This window comes from Polychytrium aggregatum (assembly GCF_025602895.1).
Source record: "Polychytrium aggregatum strain JEL109 chromosome Unknown BJ171scaffold_17, whole genome shotgun sequence".
NCBI classification, from domain to species: domain Eukaryota; kingdom Fungi; phylum Chytridiomycota; class Chytridiomycetes; order Polychytriales; genus Polychytrium; species Polychytrium aggregatum.
In genome coordinates, this window is record NW_026516219.1 from 73,525 (window position 1) to 95,888 (window position 22,364).

Consider the following 22,364-nt stretch of genomic DNA (forward strand, 5'->3'; position numbering starts at 1 on the left):
GAAGCCAAACAAGCCAAGACACTCAACCGAACCCAGATGCACTGCCTCACGGCTGCTGTTCAAAGTGGTCCGAAACACATCGTGGGGAGCCATGCACATCAACTGCGGGCTCATATCAATGTCGGGCCGCCTCAAACAGCTGGTGATTCAATACCGGGCTGTCTGGGAGGATCGGAAAGACCAGGACGACAAGATGGTCTCGCTGGTGCTCCGATTCACTCGCGCAGGACCCAGAGCGCAAGTCCATCTTCCTTGGAGCAGCCATCTACGAGGACGACTACTGGAAGCGCCTCGAACAAGTCAAGACCCGGCACCCCCTGGGAACAATGAGGTGGCTCTTTGCAGAAGGAACGATTGAAGAACCTGGCCCACCTCTGAAAATGGTGATGCACCTCGAAGACGCCCGCAGTTTCGACCGGAAGAAGGAGCTGACGGCGGCCTGCTCGCCTCTGACGACCATGTCGGGCCTGTGGGCTGCCAAGAAATCCAAAATGGACCGATGGCTGCACTGCATCGCGGCCCGATGGAGACTCGGAAGCTTCCCTGGCCACCCGAAAGGCGGGAGGAGACACTGCAAGCAGTGCACGACAGACCCAAATGACCCGGTGATCCTCGACAGAACGCATGCTCAGGAATGTGCTGACCCAAACGGAAGCCTCCACGAGGTGGTCCGACAGTACAAAGACCAACACCCAGAGTGGGAGGAACCGACCCACGACAGCGTGGGGCCGATAGACAAGATCCTCGACCTCCTCAGCCATGTTGGATACGACAGAAGTGAGAGGATGGTGCGCTTCGTGAGAACTGACACAGATGTAGATGCTCTGTGGGGTACGATCTCACAAATCTTCATGAAGCTGACCAAAGATCCTGGCTGGGTGGGCAGCACCTACACATAGAAGGATAGCACAGGGGAGGAGGCATGTAGGCACCTTCCAGATAGCCCAGGGGAGGAGGCGTATAGCCACCTTCCAGAACGACACTTTGCCGAGTATCAGTGATGCTGAGGGCAGGCGCACAAATAAAAGTGCGCTATTGAAACAACAAACTGAATAAATTCACCCGCTTGGTCTCAGACCTTGTGGCCAGCTGAGGCACCGATAGGCAGTACCAGGTGTGTGTGAGTCTGCTTGAGCTCCCACTGCCGGGTGCCGCATGGTACTGATGGCTTGGCTTCTTGAATTCATTAGCAAATGTTAAAAAGCAATCATCGACCTGTCCATGAAAATCATCGCTGTAATTATTAATCACTGACGCAATTATTGAATTTTATTCAAGGCAGGAATCATCAATCCTCCAGTGCCCTACGGAAACACGAAACTTCGGCTTGGATATCGGGGGTGTTGAGGTAAATTGGCTGTGGAGGTGGATGTGTCAGTCGATATCCAGAATGAGAAGTGGTGGGTGACCTTGACTTACCAAGATGATGACTGGACGGTGGGGTTCACAGGACATGAACACAACCCCGCCTGATGGGATGAGTGTGTGTCGTAACCAATCTCCAAAAAGGGAGTGTGATATTTTGAATGGGTGAGTGCTGTGGCGGACCCACCGAGGTGCTTCATCTTCATCAATTTGGATCCATGGGGACCTACATGGAGGGTTGAATGAACCCTCACAAGAAGTGGGATCTTCATTGGAGCGAACCCACTGGTCATCGCGACTGACCCAAATGAATTGAGTGTCGCTACAGTCAAGAGACTTGATCGAGTTACCATCGGGTGAGATCGCCACGGAGGTCACACCACTTGTGTGTCCCTCGAGAGTTTGTTTCACATGGCCCGTGGTAGCATCCCACACCTTGATGGACTTGTCGTCAGAGCCAGAGACAATCCACTTGCCATCGGGCGAGATAGCAACGGAAGTCACACCGCCTGTATGCCCCTCAAAGGAGTGCTTCAGCCGGCCTGTGGCGGCATCCCACACTTTGATAGTCTTGTCTTCAGATCCAGAGGCAATCCACTTGCCGTCGGGCGAGATCGCCACGGAGGTAACATGCCAGGTGTGTGCCTGGAGAGTCTGCTTCATTTGGCTAGTGATGGAGTCCCATATTTTGATAGTCTTGTCATCCGAGCCAGTGACAATCCACTTGCCATCGGGAGAGATCGCCACGGCGTTCACCCGGTTCTTGTGACTAGCAAGTGTCATTTCACACGGATCCCAGGTGGGTGCTGGACCAGTCGTGACCAGGAACGGGATCTTGTCCTCGAGTTGGTCGGCATATGCCCTGTAGATCGCCGTCTCCTTCGGTGTGAATGCATACCCCGAGTTGTACACCTGTGATGCGCTCTTGATGATCGGGTCGGCAAACTCGCGGATGAATCGATACGTGTCCTTGACCAGTTCCTTCGTGGTGTCGTCGACGATGGTGCTGGGTGCCTTGGCGATCACTCCTCGCAGCACAGCCAGTTGCTCGATGATCGGCTTGACCACATGTGTGAGCGACCCACACTCGAGCCAGAAGAACACATGGGTCTTGACGAACCGAGTGAGCACCGCTGCCACATCGACAGTCTCAGCCGACTGCCACACCGGACTCGACTCGGCCACTCCGTCCACACACCACACAAAGTGTGTGATCCAGTGGGCGACGCTGTATCGCTGCGACGGTGTGATCTTGGCTGCGACTCTGTCCTCGAGGTCTGGGATCTTGTCGTGAAAGTCGAAGATATCGCAGATGTTGATCACCGGCTCGTGCGAGAGGATCACTCCGAGACATCCCTTGGCAAACACCGTGTGGAACGAAGTCGACACATGCCACGGATGGCCAGTCGATGCATCGCCGAGGAGATAGTCTGCCACCGACTTGTGGTTGAACTTGACCTCGGTGTTGGTGGACTGGCTGTCTCGGGGACCCAGTCCGTTGGCGCCTGGATCGAGGACCAGACTGAGGCTCTTGAGACACTCGCGAACGACGCCGATCTCGAGTCCAAACACATCAGCGATGATCTGTGGGGTCAAAATCGACTGGGCCGTGGCGATGGCCGACACCACCGTGACCAGCTCGGCCGGGTGGCTCGACTGCGAGTGGATCTTGGCGAATGTCTTGTTGTACAGCTGCCCGACATCGGCGGCGCTGTCGTTGATGTCCTTGATCATGGCGAGTGTCACTGGGCCATCGGTGGATGCTGCATCGACGGTGTTGAGGATCAGGTTGATCCACACGAATGTCTTGGACTGGTCCAGCAGGATGGCGACTGCCTTGGTGCGGTCCGAGTCAGTGAGAGTGTCATACACTCGCAGTCGGTGGCGGATGAACACCTCGAGGTCACGGACGTTCTCCTCGCTCGAGGGTTCGATCGTCTTGGTCGGGACTCCATCGAATGCTGCCGTGATGTCCTCTTCGGGACGGGATGTCAGCAGCAGCTTGAGCCACGGACGGGTCTTGTTCAGCTCAACGAACCGCCAGGCAAGCAGGCTGAGCAGCTGGTCGCGCGGAGAGCACTCGTCGAGTGCATCCACCAGGATCATCACCGATCCCTTGGGTCTGTATTCGCCGATGGCTTCGAGTGGCTCCTCGATCACGGCCTTGAACAGATCGGGGATGCTCATCTTGTCAAGACTGTCCTTGGTGTGGCCAGCCTCGAGCAACTTGCGGCCGATCGGTGAGTACCACTTGCACAGACCGTATGCGATGGTGTTCAACACAACTCGCGGATCGCTCTTGCGGGTGTCGTTGTACTTGAGGAACAGCGCCGACACCAGCTGTGCGTTTGCCTGGAGGATGTTGGCGATCTGGGCGGCAGCGACAGACTTGCCGACACCAGCGACGGCATTGACCCACAGGACAGTGTCGGTGGTATCCTGGTTGACCCACTCGGTCGTTTGGTCGAACAGCCACTGGCGGGTGCCCTCGACATATAGCTTCTCGAGTGCCCGTCTATCTAAAGTTGAGTCGATGGGATCAAGGAGGAGTCGCAGGGCGTGGTTCTCGTTGGCAGTGAGGACAGTCGATCCAGTCGGGAGATAAGTTGGCACGGTGGCAACGAGGTTGGTCTTCTTCCAAGTCTCACGGATCTCGGGGACGAGTCTGTGGATGTGTGAGTCAGCATCTGGATGGTCTGCATCAATGGATTGATGGATGAGACGAATGCCATCAGCAAGTCCCACACAGACACACTCACTTAGTGACGGCATAGTCGTCGGCAGCAATCAGCGCCTGCAGCTTGAGCAACTCCTCGAGAGTCTGACGCACAGTGAGGGGAGGGCTGATCTGGTGCAGGTTGGAGGGACTGGACTTGTGGCAGTGGATGGCATCGGGAAAGTCGTTCTTGTTGGGGAACCAGTCTCTGGTGTACTTGGTGCCATTGATCATCGCACTGGACTTGATGAGGATCGGGAGGATCTGGACGGGTGAGCGGGTGTTCTGGGTCTCCTTCATCTGCTTCAGAGCCAGCTCGATCTGGGACAGGATCATTGGTGAGTAGATGGCGAGTGGATGGTGATGGTGGTGCTGGACTGGATCGACGACACTCACCTCGAGGAATTGATTGTCTGGGCAAGTGTCGGCAGTCTTGGTTCTCTCGAGTCCAGCCTCGGAAAGGAGGACGACAATGACCTTGGAGTTGGCCAGGCCGTTCATGAAGCCATCTTCCCAGTCCAGTCCGTTCTCGAGGCATCGGGCGTCCAGGTAGACATGGGAGGGGTGCTGCTCGCCGACACGACCAGCACTGAGGGCCGAGTGGAGTTTGACAGCAGTCACCTCCTCACTGGCCACGCGATAGCTGGACGGATGTAATATCGGTGAGATGGATGCGAGATGGATGCGAGATGGATTTTTTTTTTTTCTTTCTTTATTGTGCGCCGCCGTGGCGGCGCACTAGCCATCAGGACCCCGTGGTCCCCGGCATCTCGCTCTTCATAAAAAAAGTTCGGAACGAACCACTAACGACCAAAGTCTTAAGAGGCTGGGCCCCACCGGCACGCTCGGCACGAACTCTGAAGGAGCTCGTGCGTCATCTGCTATCACCAGATGGGGACGGACCCCTTCCTCCAAGGGCGGCCAATGTTGCGCCCCGATGGTGGGATACGGGGGTCGAACCCGCGGCATCACGTTGCAAGACGGTGCGCGCTTCCCAATGCGCAAACCACCGACTACATGCGAGACTGATGTGAATGGATCACGCGCAACAACAAGCGCCACCAACAAACCTGATGAAGATGTCGTGGATATGGAAGCCGCTGGCGCAAGTCCATCGTGGATTGAGGACAGGCGGGTTGTATTCTCGCTCCGTGGAGGCAGGAGTGAGGATCGAGGTAGAGATGGCAACGACTGGAGGGGCAGTGGGAGTTGTGATGGCTTGTTGGTTGTGGTCTCGCTGAGCTCGTTTGATCTTGGTGATTGCTCCAAACTTGAGACCGATTGCACTCATTTCCTCGCCCGGCATATCCAGGATCTGGATGGGGATTGGTATCAGCCATCGGGCAGCGGCCACACTCTACCACCTCATCAGCACATACCGAGTCGATGGTGTCGTATTCGTTGTCCAGCAGACATTGCCTGTTTCTCTCCAGTCCATATCGTTTGAGGAAAGCATCAAAGTCGTCTGTTCAGGGCAAGCCACCAGTCAGCTGCTGTGCAAGTGTCCACCATCCTGCCACGATGCGGCACTCACCTCCCGACATTGCAGAGTCTCAGGACAGGCGATGTCAATGGAAGGCAGATTGACAGAAGGCGAGGGGGAATGAGAAGGCAGGGAGACGCCACCAGTTTTGGGGAATCAACCTTGTCAGCGAAGCCAAATGGAGCCAGGGTGGATCCAGGTTGGAGCCGGGTGGCGATGCAATCAACTCTGGTCAATCCAGCACACAATCTCGCCTTTGACACTTCATCATCTTTCATGGGCCATCATGGCAGGGCACTGTGGTGTGGAGGCAAGGTGATGGTCTTGGAGTTCGGGGAGTCGGTGGGCTGTTCGGTGTCCTTGTGACGACATTGATCTCGGATTTGACCTTGACATCCTTCCGAGTGTGGGCAATGAGGACTGGCTGCTCGAAGCAGAGGTGGTTGCCAAGATGGATCCGGCAGGTCTGATATGGAATATATGAGCCACATACTTGTATGACAGAATGTGGGGTGTTATTCCATGATCGATTTCATGTTCGATGACTGTGGCAGTGGCAGTGGCGGTACAAAGAACAACGAGTCCAGCCAGTTATCCGGCGGATCGAGCCAGGCTTGTGTGATTATGCGCTATTTTTGTCACTTCCTGGGGTGCAAATATCGGCTGTCCATCCGCGGGAAATGCTTGCCTCACTCCAGTCTCCGTCAAGATGACCGGCAAATTTCCCCTCAATCCAAACGTCGTTGTTCGAACACAGTGGTACATCTCGCCCAGGGACATCACCGACCGCTCGGCCAACCTCATCGGCCGCGGTGGTTTTGGCGAGGTCTTCACTGGCACATACTTTGGCTCCAAGGTCGCCATCAAGCAGCTCCTCGGAAATTACAGCAACCGGGAGCTCGCCGAGTACCACCATGAAATCGATATCTGGCAGAAACTCAGCCACCCCAACATCCTCCCTCTGCTCGGTGCCTGCGACAAAGACGATGATGGCAATCCGATTCCTCCCTTCATGGTCTCGCCGTTCATGCCCAACGGCACCCTTCGCAACCATGTTGCCAACAACAATGTCCCGCTCGAGGAGAAGCTCCGTCTGCTCTACCAGGTGGCTTCGGGGATGGCATATCTCCACGGCCGCCGCATCATCCACGGCGATCTCAAGGCCCTGAACATCCTCCTGGACGGCTTGAACAACGCCGTCGTCACCGACTTTGGCATGCCCCGCACCAAGCACACCTCTGCCTCGCTGGACCGCAACCGATCCATGGGCCCGACCGGCGGCACTGAAGGTTACCTTGCACCCGAGATGCTTGACGGTGATGATCCCAGCGGATCCACCATGAAGACCGACGTCTACGCCTTCGCCATCACCATGTATGAAGTACTCAACGATGCCAAGCCCGTCTGGGTCACCAGCAACGGACAAGTCATGCGAAATCGGGTAATCGAACACATTTCCTGCGAGGGCAAGCGTCCTAAGCGTCTCGACGACATCCCCGACGCCATCTGGGCCCTCGTCGAACGCTGCTGGGCCCAAGATCCCGCCGCCCGCCCTGCCTTCACCGAGATCCTTGCCGTCCTCCAGCCATACAACCGAGCTGTTATCCCTGCAAGCGCTGCTCTCGCTGCTCCAGCCGCCGCCAAGTTCCCTTCCGTCAACCGGGTTGCCAGCCATTTCACCACTCTCAGCGTGAACAACCAGCCCCCGTCCCAGTCCAGTCGTCCTGCCGAGCTCAAGTTTGACGGTATCGAATCGGCCACTCGTCTCCCTACCTCCATCGTCTCCCGCGCCAAGCAAGGCGATCCCGATGCTTGCCTCGATGCTGCCAAGATGGTCTCGGAGGGTCTTCCTGCCCGCCACCAAGATTGGAAGCTCGCCGCCCAGCTCTACAAGGTCGCTGCCGACCGCGGCAAACTCGAAGCATCCTTCCAGCTGGCCTGGCTCACATTCCTGGGCGAGGGAATGGCCAAGAACGACCGCGGTGCCTTCGTGCTTTGGCAGGAAGTTAGCAACAAGTCGGATGACGCTGTTCTCAAGCCCATCGCCACCCACATGCTCGGTTGGATGCACTACCTCGGTCGGGGTACTCAACAAGACAAGCAAAAAGGCATAAAGACCATCCGTGACAACAAATCCAATGTGTTCGGCCTTGGGGAGGACGAGTGCCTTGCATCACGATGGAACGATATCCAGTCCGACTGCCCTGCATCCTGCAAGTTCTTCGAGCTGTGCCAGTTGGGATCGGACCGAGACTGGATATGTAAGCATCTCATGGCCATGTGCATGATCCATGGATTTGGAACCAGGCAAGATCGTATGATGGCAGCAAGAACCTTGGAGGAACTCGCTCAGGACGGTCACAGTGACAGCCAACTTTGGATTGGAGAGTGCTATAAATGCGGCGAGGGTGTTTCGAAGGACTACGAGCAGGCCTTTCAGTGGTTTAATAAGTCCGCTGAACAAGGTAATCCATACGGGCAGTGGTGGGTTGGTTACTGCTATCACTGGGGATTTGGAGTCGCTCAGTTCCGAGGGCTGGCAACGGACTGGTTTCGCAAGTCGGCCGACCAGGGCAATCGGTATGGACAAGCCTGGCTCGGCGAGTGCTTCAAGACTGGTCATGGTATCGCAAAGAACAACGAAAGCGCTGTGTTCTGGCTTCGTCGATCTGCCGATCAAGGGCTTGAGTTTGCCATCAGCCGCCTCAATAACATTGACAAGCGGACTTGATCCGATTGTCTTTTTCAAAGGTCATGTTGCAAAACCGATTATCTGGTCTGAGAAACCAAGAAAACCATGGCGCCTCGCTGGTCGTCAGCGACACAGTATGTGACATTCATTGCCTCCAGTCCATCCACAATACATAGCAATGATGCCCCATAGCAATAGCCGACTCTGATCGACCGAGAGTATTTTTGAAAGACTCGACAACGACAAACTCAATACTCGATAATCGATGCTCGTTCTGCTACTAAAGGAGCGGGCAATTATCGCCAACGGAGTACTGCAATTCATGCGACACTCCTCCACCAAGCTCAAAATGCGATTCAGAATCGACTGTTTCATAGTGTGGCGCTCCTCACTTTCCTTTGGCTTGGATCGCTCGGCACCACTAAGGATTCTGGGTGTTTCGAAGAACACATTCCAGGGCCTGTTCTCGGATCCGGTCCTCCAAGTTGGCAATGCTGGACGCGACTTGTTTGATGTCCTTGTGCCCGGGATTATTGATGGTTTCGGTCCAGATTTCCAGCGCCTCTCGGTACAAGTCAAGGGCGTTGACGTATTCGCTTTCAGCACATGCAACATCACCCAGGTTTTTGAGGACCTTTGCAATGCCGGGATGTTTTCGTGTTTTGTAATACTCGGTGAGAATGTCCACGGCTTCCTGAAGCATGCGTCGCGACTCGGAGAGTTGGTCCTGGAGACACTTGAGTACTCCATAGGCGTCAAGGGTCAAGGCAACCTGGACATGGGCTCGAGTTTTGAGGGTCTTGAGATAGATATCAAGGGCCTCGAGGTACAGCTTCTCGGCAAGCTCATATTCGCCGCGTATGCGAGCAACAGTGCCCAAGCGGCGCAGAGTGACGGCGACGTCGACATGTTCCCGAGTGCCATAGATCTTGATTTTGATGTCCAGCGACTCCTGGTAGTGCTTGGATGCGACCTCCAAGTCATCTTGGAAACTGGCGACGTTGCCCAGGCAGTGGATGATGGTGGCAACGAATCCGTGTTCTCGTGTGCCATAGATTTTTACACCAATGTCGAGGGCTTCTTGCAAGTACTTGAGAGCGCCATCGGTGTCACCCTGAAATTCTGTGACATTGCCCAGAGATCCGATCGTGGGGACGACTGAGAAATGTTGCCGAGTGCCATATAGTTTGGTCTGGAGGGCAAGCGTTTCTTCATAAAATTTGATAGCGATTCCATAGTAACCCTTCCACTCAGCAATGTTACCCATCTGTTGAATCATGGCGACGATATCTGGATATTCACGGGAGCCGTAGATTTTGGTCTTGATCTCGACCACCTCTTGGTAATACTTGAGAGTATCCTCGTAGTTGTACTGGACATTGGCAAGATTGCCCAGAGATAGAAGTGTGGTAGCAACTAAAATGTGTTCCCGTGTGCCGTAGACCTTGACTCGGATATCGAGTGCATCTCCATAGTATTTTAGTGCGGCTGTACAGTCTCCCCACATGAACGCAAGACTTCCAAGGTTGTGAAGCACGGTCGCAATTTCGGGGTGCTCTCGGGTGCCATAGATCTTGGCCTTGATGTCGAGCGACTCTTGGTAGTACTTGAGAGCGCGATTGTAGTCACAGAGTGCGCTTGCGACATTGCCCAGGTTGTTGATCGTGGTGGCGATTTCAGGATGCTCTCGTGTGCCATAGACTTTGATGCTGATCTCGAGGGCCTCCTGATAGTGCCGGAGAGCGGCTGTGTAGTTACCTTGGGAGTTTGCGACGTTGCCCATGTTGTTTATCGTGGTGGCAATCGAGACATGCTCTCTCGTACCATATATCTTGATTTTGATATCGAGCGACTCTTGGTAGTACTTGAAGGCAGCAGCGTAGTTACCCTGGGAGTAGGCAACATTTCCCATGTTGTTCATGGTCGTGGCAACTGAGGAATGCTCTCGTGTGCTATAGATCTTGGTCTTGATATCAAGCGACTCTTGGTAGTACTTGAGAGCAGCCTCGTAGTTGCCTTGTGAGGAGGCTACGCTGCCCATGTTGTGAATCGTGTTCGCGACATCAGGATGTGTTCGGGTGCCATAGACCGCAGTGTTGATACCAAGAGACTCTTCGTAGTATGCAAGGGCGGACTTGTAGTGCCCTTGCGAGTTGGCAACATTGCCCATATTGTTGATCGTGATGGCAATAGAGGCATGTTCGCGTGTGCCATACACTTTTATTTTGATGTTGAGCGATTCTTGATAGTGCTGGAGAGCGGCTGTGTAGTTGCTTTGGGAATTGGCAACATCGCCCATATTATCTAACAAGGTGGCGATCTCGGGGTGCTCTCGGGTGCCATAGACCTTGATCTTGATGTCGAGTGACTCTTGGAAGTATTGGAGAGCGCCTTTGTAGTCACAGAGTGAGCTCGCGACATTGCCCAGGTTGTTGATCGTGGTGGCGATTTCGGAGTGCTCCCGAGTGCCGTAGACCTTGATACAGATATCGAGAGCTTCTTGATAGTGTTTGAGAGCAGCCTTGAAGTCCCCTTTTGAGCTGGAAACGCTGCCCATGGCATTTATTATGGTGGCGATATTGGGGTGCTCTCGTGTGCCATAGACTTTGATGCTGATCTCGAGGGCCTCCTGATAGTGCCGGAGAGCGGCTGTGTAGTCACCTTGGGAGTTTGCGACACTGCCCATATTACTTATCGCTGTGGCAATTTCTGGGTGCTCTCGGGTGCCATAAACCTTGGTCTTGATGTCGAGTGACTCTTGGAAGTATTGGAGAGCGCCTTTGTAGTCACAGAGTGAGCTCGCGACATTGCCCAGGTTGTTGATCGTGGTGGCGATTTCGGAGTGCTCCCGAGTGCCGTAGGCCTTGACGCTGATCTCAAGGGCCTCCTGGAAGCATTTGCGAGCGACTAGATAGTTGCCTTGGGACTGAGCCACAGCGCCCAGGTTGTTTAATATTGTGGCGATTTCGGGGTGATTCCGCGTGTTATGGACCTTGGCTTTGATGTCCAGCGACTCTTGGAAGTACTGGAGAGCGGCTGTGTAGTCACCTTGGGAGTTTGCGACGCTGCCCATGTTGTTGATCGTGGTAGCGATTTCAGGGTGCTCTCGGGTGCCATACACCTTAATGCAGGTATCTAGTGACTCTTGGTAGTATACAAGTGCGGAATTGTAGTTCCCTTGCGAGTGGGCAACACTGCCCATGTTACTGACCGTGGTGGCGATTGCCGGATGTTCTCGCGTGCCATACATCTTAATCTGGATGTCCAATGCTTCTTGATAGTACTCGAGAGCAAGCCCATAGTCACCATTACCCTTTGCCATACGGCCCATATTGTTTATCGTGGTGGCGATATCAGGATGCTCTCGTGTGCCATAGATCTTTGTTTTGATGTCAAGCGATTCTTGGTAGTGCTTGAGAGCGGTTGCGTAGTCACCTTGTGAAGATGCGACATCGCCAATGTTATGAATCGTTGAGGCAACTGAGGGATGTTCTCTCGTGCCATATATCTTGATTTTGATATCGAGCGACTCTTGGTAGTACTTGAGAGCAGCCTCGTAGTTGCCTTGAGAGTAGGCAACATTACCCATGTTGTTCATGGCCGTGGCAACTGAGGAATGCTCTCGTGTGGTATACACTTTGGACATGATATCCAGGGCCTCCTGGTAACATTTGAGCGCTACTTCGTTGTCGCCCAGACAGTGCGTGGCATGACCCAAGTTGGTTATGCTTTCAGCAACATCCGAATGTGTTCGGGTGCCATAAATCTTGACTTTGATATCAAGTGCCTCCTGAAAGTATTTGAGCGCAGTCCGGTGGTCTCCTTGTGAGTTGGCGACAAAACCCATGTTGTTGATCGCGGTGGCAATCGAAGGGTGCTCTCGCGTTCCATGCACGATGGCTTGGATGCTCAGCGCCTCTTGGTAGTATTTGAGAGCTGCTTGACTGTCACCTTGAGCGCCAACGATCCTGCCCATGTAGTTGAAAGCATCGGCGACCTTCGGATGCTCTCGTGTGCGACAGAATTTGAGAGTTTTGACCAGATGTCGTTCGAGCACTTCTTTTGCCTTCTTGTAATGTCCACTTCTTAGTGCAATCTGACCAATGCGAGCCTCGACGGCCTGGTGGGTGTTTTTGGTGTATTCATCTGCGGCAGCCACAGATATGAGCGTGTCGAGATGCTCCGCGTATACTTGTGCCTTGAGATCCATTGGCTCGGTGAGCTTGAGTAAAACTGCGCCCGTGGCATCTTCGATCACTTCGGCATTCAGTTCACTGTGTGCCTGGACATACTCTCGAGCCACTCTCAGTGTGAGCGAGTGGGTCGAGTACTGTCCCTCGGCTCCACTTCGGAGGAGACCACTCTGTACCATCATCTTGATCAGATCGGTCACTGCGGACAGATGGATGATCAGTTCCATACACTGACACCATTGATTGCGCTTCGATTCTATCCCAACTCACCTTCAGTCTTGAGTTCCATCTTCTGTGCAATCGCCTTGATCAACTCGAGCTGGATGTTGGTCGGCGCCACCAAACTGAGGGCACCGAACAGCCTGGCTGCCTCGATGCCCTCATCACCTCGCCTCATCAGCGAGTCCAGCGACAGATCCACAATCACCTTGAGCGACGACCGCGTGTCGTCCTCGCCATCCTGCAGCTCCAATGCTCCTGCAAACGTGGCCTCGAGCTCCGACAGGGGAGTGTCGTAGTTCTCGGCAAACGTCATGAATGTCTGGATGACGAGTGGATATCCGCTGATCTTGGCCACGATGTTGTCCAGTGACTTCTTGGCCTCGTCTGACACAAGTCGCTGGACAATCATTGGCGACGACGACAGGATATAGTCGAGTGTGGTTGTGTCGTCCCAGTTGCCGAGACGGAGCAGATCGTGCTGGAAGCTCGGTGCCTTGGTCTCAAGAGCACTGGTGAATGCACCAGGAGGCAGCGAGGCCAGCCGGGTCGTCACCACCACATCGCCGCTGAACCCGACTGACTTGGAGTGCTCAAACACAGAGTCGACCACACCGATGTCGTCGACATTGTCGAGCACCAAGAGATAGCCGTGTGTGCTGGCGAGGAACCTCGAGGCATGCTCCTTGATCTCGTCGGGCTTGATGCCAGGGAACATCTCGATGAGTCCATCGATGGCAGTCGACTCGGTCGAGCAGTTGATCCAGAATACCTGGCGGTACTGCGGCTTGATGCCAATGGTCTCGGCTTTGATGGCGAGGAGGTCTTCCTTGTTGCTCACATTCAGAATGCCCATCATGAAGAACAGGATCTGGATGGCGAGGACGGACTTGCCCATGCCACCCATGCCAGAGATGACGGCACGGCCAGTCAGGGTGAGTTGCTTGAGCAGGGTGTCGAGGTGGGCGGGATCGAATCGGAACTTGGAATCGCAAAAGTATTTGTCATGGATGGCCGTAATGAGATCCATGTTGGGTGGGATGGGATGGACGAGGTTGAGGAGGCGGTAGACTCGCTTGTGCATCTGGTCGGGACGGAAGCCAAGTGATTGGATCTGGTTCACTCTGCCGAGTGTCTGCTTGAGGGGGGCAAAGGCAGGGTCGTCGGGTAGGGACAACATGTTCGGCAGGAAGGGAGTGAAGACATCGACACCATCCTTGGTTTCCTTGGTGGCGATTCCGAGGGGAAGGACAGGGAGGGAGCGTTTGGCATCCTTGAGGTCGAGGGCGGTCTTGATCTCAAGCAGAACGCTGTCCTCCTGGCCGGAGAGGGTGTTCTCAATCATAGGTTCGAACGATTCCAGACTGAGGAGCAGGAAGACAGCCTTACTGGTGGGGAGGGCGCTGATAGGGCTGACTTGAGGGTCGTTGGGATTGTTGAGGCAGTCGACATCGTGGAAGACGGAAAGGGGTTTGCCATATCGACGGAGGGCGACCGAGGTGAGCACCTCCTTCAGAGCCTGGACAGTGTCGGCATCAGTCTGGGCACGGTATGAGAGGAACAAATCGTGGTCGGTGCCGTGGGCAGGGCAGGAATAGAGCTGGTTGCTGGTGGGTGTCAGCATGGCTGGATGGCTGACCGGAGGTGATGAAAGCCAAGCGCCAGATGTTCTTGATGGGGATATCGTCCTGCTGGCGCGCTCGAATGGTGTCGCCGTTGAAGCCAGAAAAAAAGGCGAGCCAGATCATTCGTTCGCGCAGCCTCGATCTTGGCCTGGTTCTGGATCGATCTCCCCCAGCTCATCTCCAAAGCAGCAGCTACGCCGCCTCGATAGGTAGAGACCCGTATCGCACCCGTCAGCCAATGCCGCCCAAGACCAAAGCCTTCAAGCTTTCCAAGTACCTGTCACTGCTCCAAGACCATCTCGCTTCTGAGAACGGAGAGCAGGCCGCAAAGCTGTTCAGCATCAACGGCCCCCATTTCCCCAGTCTCGTTCTCGAAGTGAGCTCGGTGAACGTACGTTAAGCTCCCGGCACCATCTTCCCAAATCGCTGGCATATGGATCCAGAGACAAGGCCGTCCGCCGGATGAGAAAGGGCGATGGACGGCTGCTGACGCTCTGGGCGCCATTCTCTCGCAATGACCCAGTCCCAGGATCTCGAGCAGGATGTGTATTCGGCCCTCGACGAGCAGTGGGCCGAGATCTGCTTGATGCACATCAAGGTGATTGCCCAGTGCCAACTGAATCGCATCATCGATGCTGCAGCCGACCAAAACACTCTTGCCCAGTGAGTATCTGTCGCCTCGTGGCTAATGCCGCTTCGTTGCCAATGCGGACTCTTGCTTCGACCCGACCTCGTTTCGGCCCATGGTTCTGCTTCAGGGTTGCTCATCCACATGCTCCCTTCCGTCTGCTCCCTCCAAGAACATTCCACCAGATTTTCACGACACAAACCCGCTGGTGTCTGCCCATCTTTTATGCCATCGCCAAGGATCTTCGAGATCTGTCTATTCAGGTGAGCGGCCGCGACAGATGGGGGGGGGCATTGAAGCGATGAGACCGCTGGCGCAAGTCCGGTCTGCTTCATTCGCACTCGGGTTGGTTGACTTTCTGTGGCTTTTCTCGGCCGCATCTGGGATTCTTCTCGGTTGCCCATCTTTTGAATGTGCGCTTTGTTTCCATGCCGCACTAACGCTCGACCTGCAGGCAGATCTGTTGTTGAGCCAGCAAGGCATGAAGGTGGGCCGAGTCGAGGAAGCTGCACGGACCCTGAATCGAGGCTTCTCGCTGTGCATCACCGATCGCTCTGGGTACGAGGCCACCCGCAAGTGGGGCACCTATTACATCACCAACCTGCTCTTCAAGACCTACTTCCAGGTTTGTCTGCGCCTGCTGTTGCTTGCAGGGCAAGAGACGCTGGCACAGGAGGAGGGTCGCATCGATGTCGAAACTGTTCGTCCTGGCGGCTCTATCCGTCCATGTCCCCGATTAACTCCATCGACACTATCGGCTTTATCCATGGCCCTGCCTCTCCAGCTAGGCTCGACGAACCTGTGCACCAACGTGTTGCGTCTGATCGCCGCCGCCCCGGATCTGCCGCCGCTCGAGAGGTTTCCAATCGGCCATCAAGTGACGCATCGATTCTACCTGGGGTTGCTATCGTTCCAAAACGAGCAATACAAAAAGGTATGCCGCTGTAGCGTTGGCGCTGCCGTGGTGTCGCCGCTACTCGCCCTTCTGGATCAGCTTCGCTTCGACAACCCGGCGTTGTTGAGCCACGAGATTGCATGATATTCTTGAGATGCTTCGACAAGACAGACGGGCCCCATGGAAACCAAAGCAAGGCAGCCAGAGCAGATCGTGCGTGCACTGTTTGACTCGCTTCGACAACCCCCATCCTCACAGGCCGACGTGGATTTGTCGTTTGCATTCCGGCGATGTCCACGCGACAGCCCCAAGAACAAAATGTAGGTCGCTCACCGACGAGATGCTGGATTGTCGGCGGAGAGCTTGCGCTGTCAATGGGGATGCTGAAGCCGGTGGCTGCAGTGGTTCAGTCGCCATGGCAGCTGATTGTTTCGGGGACGGCTTATCGGCTAGAGTTTAATCACCTGTTCCGCACAGACTGATCCTCAACTACCTGATTCCGACGCGATTGCTGTATGGGATCCTGCCGAGTCCCAAGCTCTTCCAGCGGTATCCCTCGCTGGCGGCGCTCTATGAGGGCTTTAGCAACGCAATCCAGTCAGGCGATCTGGCCTCGTTCGACGAGTGCCTGAGCCAAAGCGAGCAGCTCCTGTTTCAGAAGGGCACCTTCCTGACGATCGAAAAGTGTCGGCTGCTGTGCGTGCGCACTCTGTTCAAGAAAGTGTAAGTAGTCGAGAATGTTTGGCGTTGCTGACCGTGTGTTTTTCTCCAAGCGGGGCGGGACCAGGAGATCCTCGACAGCGGCGGAGGAAAGGGGCTGAAAGACCGTTTCGCTGGCGATAACTCAACTGATGGCATCTCCGACTCTGGGCCGTTTGCTCCAGCTGGCTGCTTCAGAACAAGAGCCCAAAGTTCCAGCTGGCGCTGTTCCAGACGGCGCTGTCGTTCTGTGGACAGCCACACGATGTCGCCGATGTGGAGTGCCTTCTGGCCAACATGATCGACAAGGTGAGCAACCACCAGCACCAACGGCCGATCTGTTCGTTCGCTGATCCGTTCGCTGATCCGTGTGTCTTGTCAGGGTCTCGTCAAGGGGTACATCTCACATGAACGGAGCTTTGTGGTTCTCAGCCAGAAAGACCCCTTCCCGCCGCTCCAAAGCTTCCAGTAGCGCAGGTCATCGTGGCGGTCATGAAAGCCCCACATTTTGCAGCAGAGGCACCCTGAGTTGTCGTTGCTTTCGGGACCCTCAATACACTCGCGAGTCGCCCAGCTCCCTGGAGCTCGAGAAGTCCATCGTTGGCCGTGTCTCGCTCCAGCGCCATCCATTCACCCGCATTTGTGAGCTCATTCGAGACGGACAAAATACGAATAGGAATACGAATACGCATGCCACACGCCCAGGATGATCGAGACCTCGCGCACATCCCACACTCACCACGCTCGGATCGATCAACGGTCTCTCGAAAGATATTGAAAGATATCGCACCATTCATGTTTGTCTATGGATTCGCTCATTCCACAAACGGGTCTGGAGGCGTGATACAGCTCAGTGTCAAATGATGAGAATATGAAGGAATGTCACCACATTCTTCAAGGATATGAAGAGAAAGAGAGAGAAGGAAAAAATAGAGAAAAGTGCAAAAAGAAAGCTGGTTGGAGGAGCCCACGGAGCCGATAAAATGCAAGGATCAACAGGCCCTCCTTGGGCTCGTGGGAGTGTCTCATCGAAGGAGGGGGAGGGAGGGGGAAGGAGGGCGCTCACAAAACACACAACATCGGCAGGTATTCCGCGCCCTCGCATCCAATGCACACACGTCAAGGGGGAGCCATTAGAAAGGGAATGAAGATGCATAGCCAAACCCCACAGAGTCGTCAAATTAGCACACAACGAGAGGAAGGGTGGGAGAAGGGTGGTGGGGTGGCGCAGGGAGCGGCAGGCAGCTATCCAAACTGATCAACGGACATTGTCGGGCACGTCAAACTCCTAAACATAAATAGCACGAGGGAGGGGGGGAAGAAGGGCAGGCAGACACAGACACAGGTGGGGCCGAGAGACGCATACGAGAGGCATATCCGTTTAGTAGAGACCCAGTCGGACGGCCTCCTCGTCTTCGTCGGTGTCGAGGGCCTGGCCGGCCTTGAGCTTCTCCTGGATCTTCTTCTGGAGAGCCTTCTGCTCCTTGCGGGACAGCTTCTTCTGGGACTTGACCTTGGAGACGTTGCCAAAGGCATCGATGCTGACTTCCTGCTCCTTCTGCTCAATGAGCTCGCCCTTGCCGACGATCTCCTTGGCGCCGGTGATGGTGAGGCGGCCGTTGTCGACGTTCCAGACTTCGGGGCAGAGGGCGCCAGTGAACTCGCGGTTGTGCGAGATCATGACGACACCGCCGCCAAAGGTGCGGATGGCCTCAGCCATGGCACCGAGCGAGTCACGGTCGAGGTAGTTGGTGGGCTCGTCGAGGATGAGAATATGGGGGTTGGGCCACATGGCGGCACCGAGGACGACCTTGACCTTCTGGCCGCCCGACAGACCGCGCATGCGGGAGTGGGTGGCAAACTCGGGGTCGAGGCCAAGGTCCTTGAGGTGCTGCTCGACCTCCTTCTGGGTCAGGGGCTTGGCGTACATACCGGCACGGGCGGCCTCCTTGTCGTCGAAAGAGACAATGAGCTTGTCAAAGCCGAGCTGCTGCAGCTTCTCGAGCGACATCCAGGTGTTCTCTTCCCAGGACTTGTTCTCCCACTTGATCTCGTACTCGAACGAGCGCTTGGACTTGCGGCGACCGACAATGTCCTCAAGGATGCGCTTCTCGGTGACGCCATCGGCGTTGGTGACGTTGATGGGCTTGCGGTAGAGGATCTCCTCCTCGGGGGTCAGGACACGGGTGACCTTCTTGGCAGTCTCACGATCCTCACCAAAGGCGTAACGCCAGCGGATGTACTCGTTGGGGGTCTTGTCGAGGTGCTGCTCGATGTGGTGGAAGGCGTGCTGGGCGACGTAGGCGACACGCAGGTTGGGGTGCTTGACGACATCACCCTGGTCGGCGACGAGCTCACCAGTCAGAATCTTGATGACGGTCGACTTGCCGGCGCCGTTGGGGCCAATGACGGCGACACGCGAGTTGAGCGAGCACTGCAGCGAAATGTTGAACAGGATCTGCTTGGTGGTGCCGGGGTAGGTGAAGTTGACGTTGGACATCTTGTAGATGGCCTTGTCCTTGGACTTGACACCGTCGAGGAATCCGGGCTCGGGGAACTTCCACGAAACGAGCGAGGCCGAGAGCTCGTAGTAGGACTTGGCCTCGGGCTTCTGCTTGACAAACTCAGAGAGGTTGCCGAGGTAGGTCTTGAGCTTGCGCTGCTCGTAGTGGATGATGGCAGTGCAGACGCGGTCGAGGAAGCCAGAGTCGTGCGAGACAATGATGGAGGTGACGTTGGGGATGTTGGTGAGGTAGTTCTCGAGCCAGGCAACGTTGGCAACGTCCAAGTGGTTGGTGGGCTCGTCGAGGAGGAGGATATCGGCCTTCATGAGCATAGCACGGGCAAGCTCGAGCTTCATCTTCCAGCCACCAGAGAGGGAGCCGACGGCCTGGGCGCGGCGCTCGGCAGTGAAGCCGACGGACTCGAGGGTGCGGGCGACCTCGTCGCGGTCGGCGTTGGCCAGCTTGGGGTCAATGAAGATAAAGTCAAAGACAGACAGGTCGGCGTCTTCGGCCTGGAGGGCGTGCTCGACGTAGACGGTGCGGAGCTCGTCGGCAGAGGGGAAGCCATCGAGCTGGCCGTTGGCAATGGCGCGCATGAGGGTGGACTTGCCGGCGCCGTTGGGACCGCAGAGACCGTAGCGGCGGCCACGGATAAGGCGGAGGCGGGCGTTGTTGAGCAGGATCATACCACCGTAGGCAAGCGAGAACTCGCAGTTGCAGAGCTCCTCACCCTCCTCCATGACCATGGCCGAGACGGTAACGGCACGGCGCGAGGCAATGGTCTGGCCAATCTCGAGGGCAGCCTCGAGGGCGGTCTTGATGGACTCCTCCGAGGTGAAGGGGGTCAGGTACGAGAGGACGTGGTTGGTCCACTCGGCGACATCGACGATCTTGGTGTAGATCAGCTGGACAATGATGGCGGCAGCGAGGTGCAGGGAAGCCTCGCTGCTGATCTTGAGGTGCTTCTTGAGGACGGCGAGGACGCTCTCGGTGTCCTCCTTCTCGACGGCCTCGTACTGCGAGGCAAAGTCCTGGACGGCGAGGACAGCCTTGGCGACCTCCTCACCACCACCGACGCGGACGAGGGTGGCGCGAGCACGGCCAGCAACGTCACGGAGCTCGGGGTCGGCGGCAATGTCGCAGGCACGGTCGATACCGGGCAGGAGCTTGGGCAGGAACTGCTCGGCGTCGAGGGGGTTCTCGACGAGCTTGCACATGTTGTCAATAATGACACAGGTCTGGCGGACAATGGCAGGCTTGCGCTCAGCGAGACCACGGGACAGCAGGGGCGACATGATGGCAAGGGTGGGGGCCTCGACGGTGGTGACGAAGGTGGTGGCAGCCAGCTTGAAGACAGTCTCGGGGACCTCCTGGGGGCGGGCAATGGACGAAATCATGGCAGGGAGGAAAGGAACGATATCGGGGTTGCCGACAACGGAGGTGACGGCGGCGAGGGTCGACTTGGCAGCAGCCATGACCTGGTTGGAACGATGGGATGCGGAGAGGTCAGCAAGAATGTCGCTGCAGCCACAAAGCACAACCACCAGGCAGAGGGGGGCATCTGGTGGCATCTGGTGGCGTCTCGGAGCATTTGGTGGCAACGCGCGAGAGTGGCAGAGCCGTCGCCACACAGGGTCGGTTGCACGGCCTGCACAGCACCGGCGTCACCAGGACACAGCACGGGATTGGACTGCCCTATCCCATGCACCGATGAAAATGCAGTGTGCAGCGGAGGCATGGATACAGTGGGACAAGCAGCACAGCGGGCCAAGTGCCGGCGGGCGGTCGGCAGCGCAAATGCTCACCTCGGGCTTGGTGTCCCACATGCAGTCAGAGACCGAGGGGAGGAGATCGGGCAGGCAGCGGGAGACCTGGGTGGGGGCAGTGGCAGAGAACTTCTCGAAGCACTGCAGGGCGGCGACCTTGGTCTGCCACTTCTTCTCATTGGTGAGCGAGTCGATGAGGGCAGGCAGGTACAGCTTGAAGACAAAGGCGTCGGTGACAGCCAGGAAGGCGTCCAGGGCAGCCTGGGCGGCGGCACGGACGGGGGCGATCTTGTCACCAAAGGCACCAAAGACGATGGGCAGAGACGGGATCAGGGTGGGCTCGCCCTCACGGCCAAAGGCAGTGACGAGCTCGCCAAGGGCGAGAACGGCAGCCTCGCGGGCACCGTTGTTCTTCTTGTGCTCAGAGGCAGTCTTGAGGCTGGCGAGGACATCGCCCGACTCGAGAGACTTGAGGCCAGCGGCCTTGACGGCAGCAGCGAGGTCCTTGGCGACCTGCTGGCGCTCCTCAGTGGTGGCAGCAGAGCTGACCTTTTCGATCAAAGTGGCAACAGACGACTGCAGGGAAGCGGAGAGCAGAGAGAGTGTCAGCACCGATGAATCGCACCGTGGGATACGCTGCGGGCGAGTGTGAATTGCAGCAGCTCTGTGCGGAGACAGCTGCTGCTGCTGTTGTACGGGGGAGCACTGCCAGTGCTTGCCAGGCCAACGCTGCGATTCGCTGCGGCTGGCAGGTGGATTGCTGAGACCATTGCATGCCAGAACATCGCGGCAGCGACGCCAGCACTGGCAGCCAGGGCGACAACCAACCGGCGTCTGACAGCAGTCAGAAGCGGCTATCACTAATCGCACAGTGTACCACCCCCCAACCACCAGGCACACACACTGAGACATAGCAGAGCAGCAGTTACCATTTTCAGTATGAGAGAGATGGGTTCAAATCCTGATACAGATGTAGAGGGAGGATGCGTTGATGAATGAGCGAAATTCAAAAAAGCACCCGGGGAGGAGGAAAGGCCGTTGCGATTGCTTCGAAGAGACTGAGCTGGGCAAGAGAAAAAAACGGGGCCTGCACGCCGAGAGGCTTGCTTAAATACATGGTTTTTTCGCCCAGCGACGCGAGCACGGGAAAAAAAAAAAGTTCGTTGGGCAAAATTTTTTTTTCAAAGTCAGCTCGCGGCTTGTGTGAGTGCAACAGGGCAGCCGCGGTAAAGGGGCGAGCCGGGGCGGCTGAGCCACACAACGGCCGCGATCGGCCACGGGGGGCGTGGGAAGGCAAGGCGGTGCAGCAAGGCGGGGCGGGGGCTTGTGGGGGGGGGAGACAAACACGGTAGCATGTGCGCGGCGAGGCGCGGGCGAGAGCACAGAGACAGCGCGCGGCAAGCTGCGAAGGTCTGCCGAGAGCGCACCGAGAATCCAGCGAGAGTCCAGCGAGGAGCCAGAGAGAGCATACCGAGAACACGCCGAGGAGCCAGCGAGGGCGCACACACACACATCCAACAAGCGTGCGCGGCACAAGGGGTCGCCTCCCCCCAGATAGGACACCCGCCTGCCCCGCACA

The 22,364-nt window shown here is 56.4% G+C and overlaps 6 protein-coding genes and 1 pseudogene across 7 annotated transcripts; 3 read left to right on the top strand and 4 right to left on the bottom strand.

Moving 5' to 3' along the window:
• Positions 1 to 4,862: 4,862 nt before the first annotated feature.
• On the bottom strand, positions 4,863 to 5,679 carry BJ171DRAFT_567813 (uncharacterized protein). The gene is made up of 3 exons (XM_053113488.1): positions 5,616 to 5,679; positions 5,461 to 5,546; positions 4,863 to 5,396 (listed from the first exon to the last, which is right to left on the bottom strand). Exons 1-3 carry the CDS (start codon positions 5,623 to 5,625, stop codon positions 5,121 to 5,123), a joined length of 372 nt encoding a protein of 123 aa, XP_052966843.1. The 5' UTR covers positions 5,626 to 5,679; the 3' UTR covers positions 4,863 to 5,120.
• Positions 5,020 to 5,092, bottom strand: BJ171DRAFT_t125 (annotated as a pseudogene). The gene has a single exon. The product of its transcript is annotated as a tRNA-OTHER (tRNA).
• A 594-nt stretch (positions 5,680 to 6,273) lies between the features above and the next one.
• BJ171DRAFT_423715 (kinase-like domain-containing protein) lies at positions 6,274 to 7,149 on the top strand (the record flags this gene model as incomplete). The annotated part of the gene is made up of 1 exon (XM_053107617.1): positions 6,274 to 7,149. A coding segment is annotated over one exon (876 nt), but the record flags the coding sequence as incomplete, so codon positions are not given.
• A 687-nt stretch (positions 7,150 to 7,836) lies between these two features.
• On the top strand, positions 7,837 to 8,295 carry BJ171DRAFT_423761 (uncharacterized protein; the record flags this gene model as incomplete). Its single annotated transcript, XM_053107619.1, has 1 exon — positions 7,837 to 8,295. One exon carries the CDS (start codon positions 7,837 to 7,839, stop codon positions 8,293 to 8,295), a length of 459 nt encoding a protein of 152 aa, XP_052966845.1.
• Positions 8,296 to 8,677: 382 nt separating this feature from the next.
• BJ171DRAFT_581453 (uncharacterized protein) lies at positions 8,678 to 14,292 on the bottom strand (the record flags this gene model as incomplete). Its single annotated transcript, XM_053114105.1, has 2 exons — positions 8,678 to 12,648; positions 12,720 to 14,292. 2 exons carry the CDS (start codon positions 14,290 to 14,292, stop codon positions 8,678 to 8,680), a joined length of 5,544 nt encoding a protein of 1,847 aa, XP_052966846.1.
• A 136-nt stretch (positions 14,293 to 14,428) lies between these two features.
• Positions 14,429 to 17,305, top strand: BJ171DRAFT_503548 (uncharacterized protein). The gene is made up of 9 exons (XM_053110869.1): positions 14,429 to 14,684; positions 14,817 to 14,956; positions 15,094 to 15,184; positions 15,376 to 15,546; positions 15,706 to 15,855; positions 16,075 to 16,136; positions 16,294 to 16,539; positions 16,701 to 16,824; positions 16,898 to 17,305. Exons 1-9 carry the CDS (start codon positions 14,532 to 14,534, stop codon positions 16,985 to 16,987), a joined length of 1,227 nt encoding a protein of 408 aa, XP_052966847.1. The 5' UTR covers positions 14,429 to 14,531; the 3' UTR covers positions 16,988 to 17,305.
• A 299-nt stretch (positions 17,306 to 17,604) lies between these two features.
• On the bottom strand, positions 17,605 to 21,866 carry BJ171DRAFT_89386 (P-loop containing nucleoside triphosphate hydrolase protein). The gene is made up of 3 exons (XM_053115965.1): positions 21,715 to 21,866; positions 20,825 to 21,361; positions 17,605 to 20,497 (listed from the first exon to the last, which is right to left on the bottom strand). The coding sequence occupies exons 1-3, from the start codon at positions 21,715 to 21,717 to the stop codon at positions 17,897 to 17,899; spliced, it is 3,141 nt and encodes a 1,046-aa protein (XP_052966848.1). The 5' UTR covers positions 21,718 to 21,866; the 3' UTR covers positions 17,605 to 17,896.
• Between the last annotated feature and the right edge of the window lie 498 nt (positions 21,867 to 22,364).

What these genes read in the sequence shown, in the direction of transcription:
- BJ171DRAFT_503548 (XM_053110869.1), top strand. Translation starts at nt 14,532, where the DNA reads ATGCCGCCCAAGACCAAAGCCTTCAAGCTTTCCAAGTACCTGTCACTG. An exon ending in TCGAAGTGAGCTCGGTGAAC is followed by an intron (nt 14,685 to 14,816) that starts GTACGTTAAGCT and finishes GCAATGACCCAG; the next exon opens with TCCCAGGATCTCGAGCAGGA. An exon ending in TGGCCAACATGATCGACAAG is followed by an intron (nt 16,825 to 16,897) that starts GTGAGCAACCAC and finishes GTGTCTTGTCAG; the next exon opens with GGTCTCGTCAAGGGGTACAT.
- BJ171DRAFT_89386 (XM_053115965.1), bottom strand. An exon ending in TGTGGGACACCAAGCCCGAG is followed by an intron (nt 20,498 to 20,824) that starts GTGAGCATTTGC and finishes CGTTCCAACCAG; the next exon opens with GTCATGGCTGCTGCCAAGTC.
- BJ171DRAFT_567813 (XM_053113488.1), bottom strand. An exon ending in AATACGACACCATCGACTCG is followed by an intron (nt 5,397 to 5,460) that starts GTATGTGCTGAT and finishes ATCCCCATCCAG; the next exon opens with ATCCTGGATATGCCGGGCGA.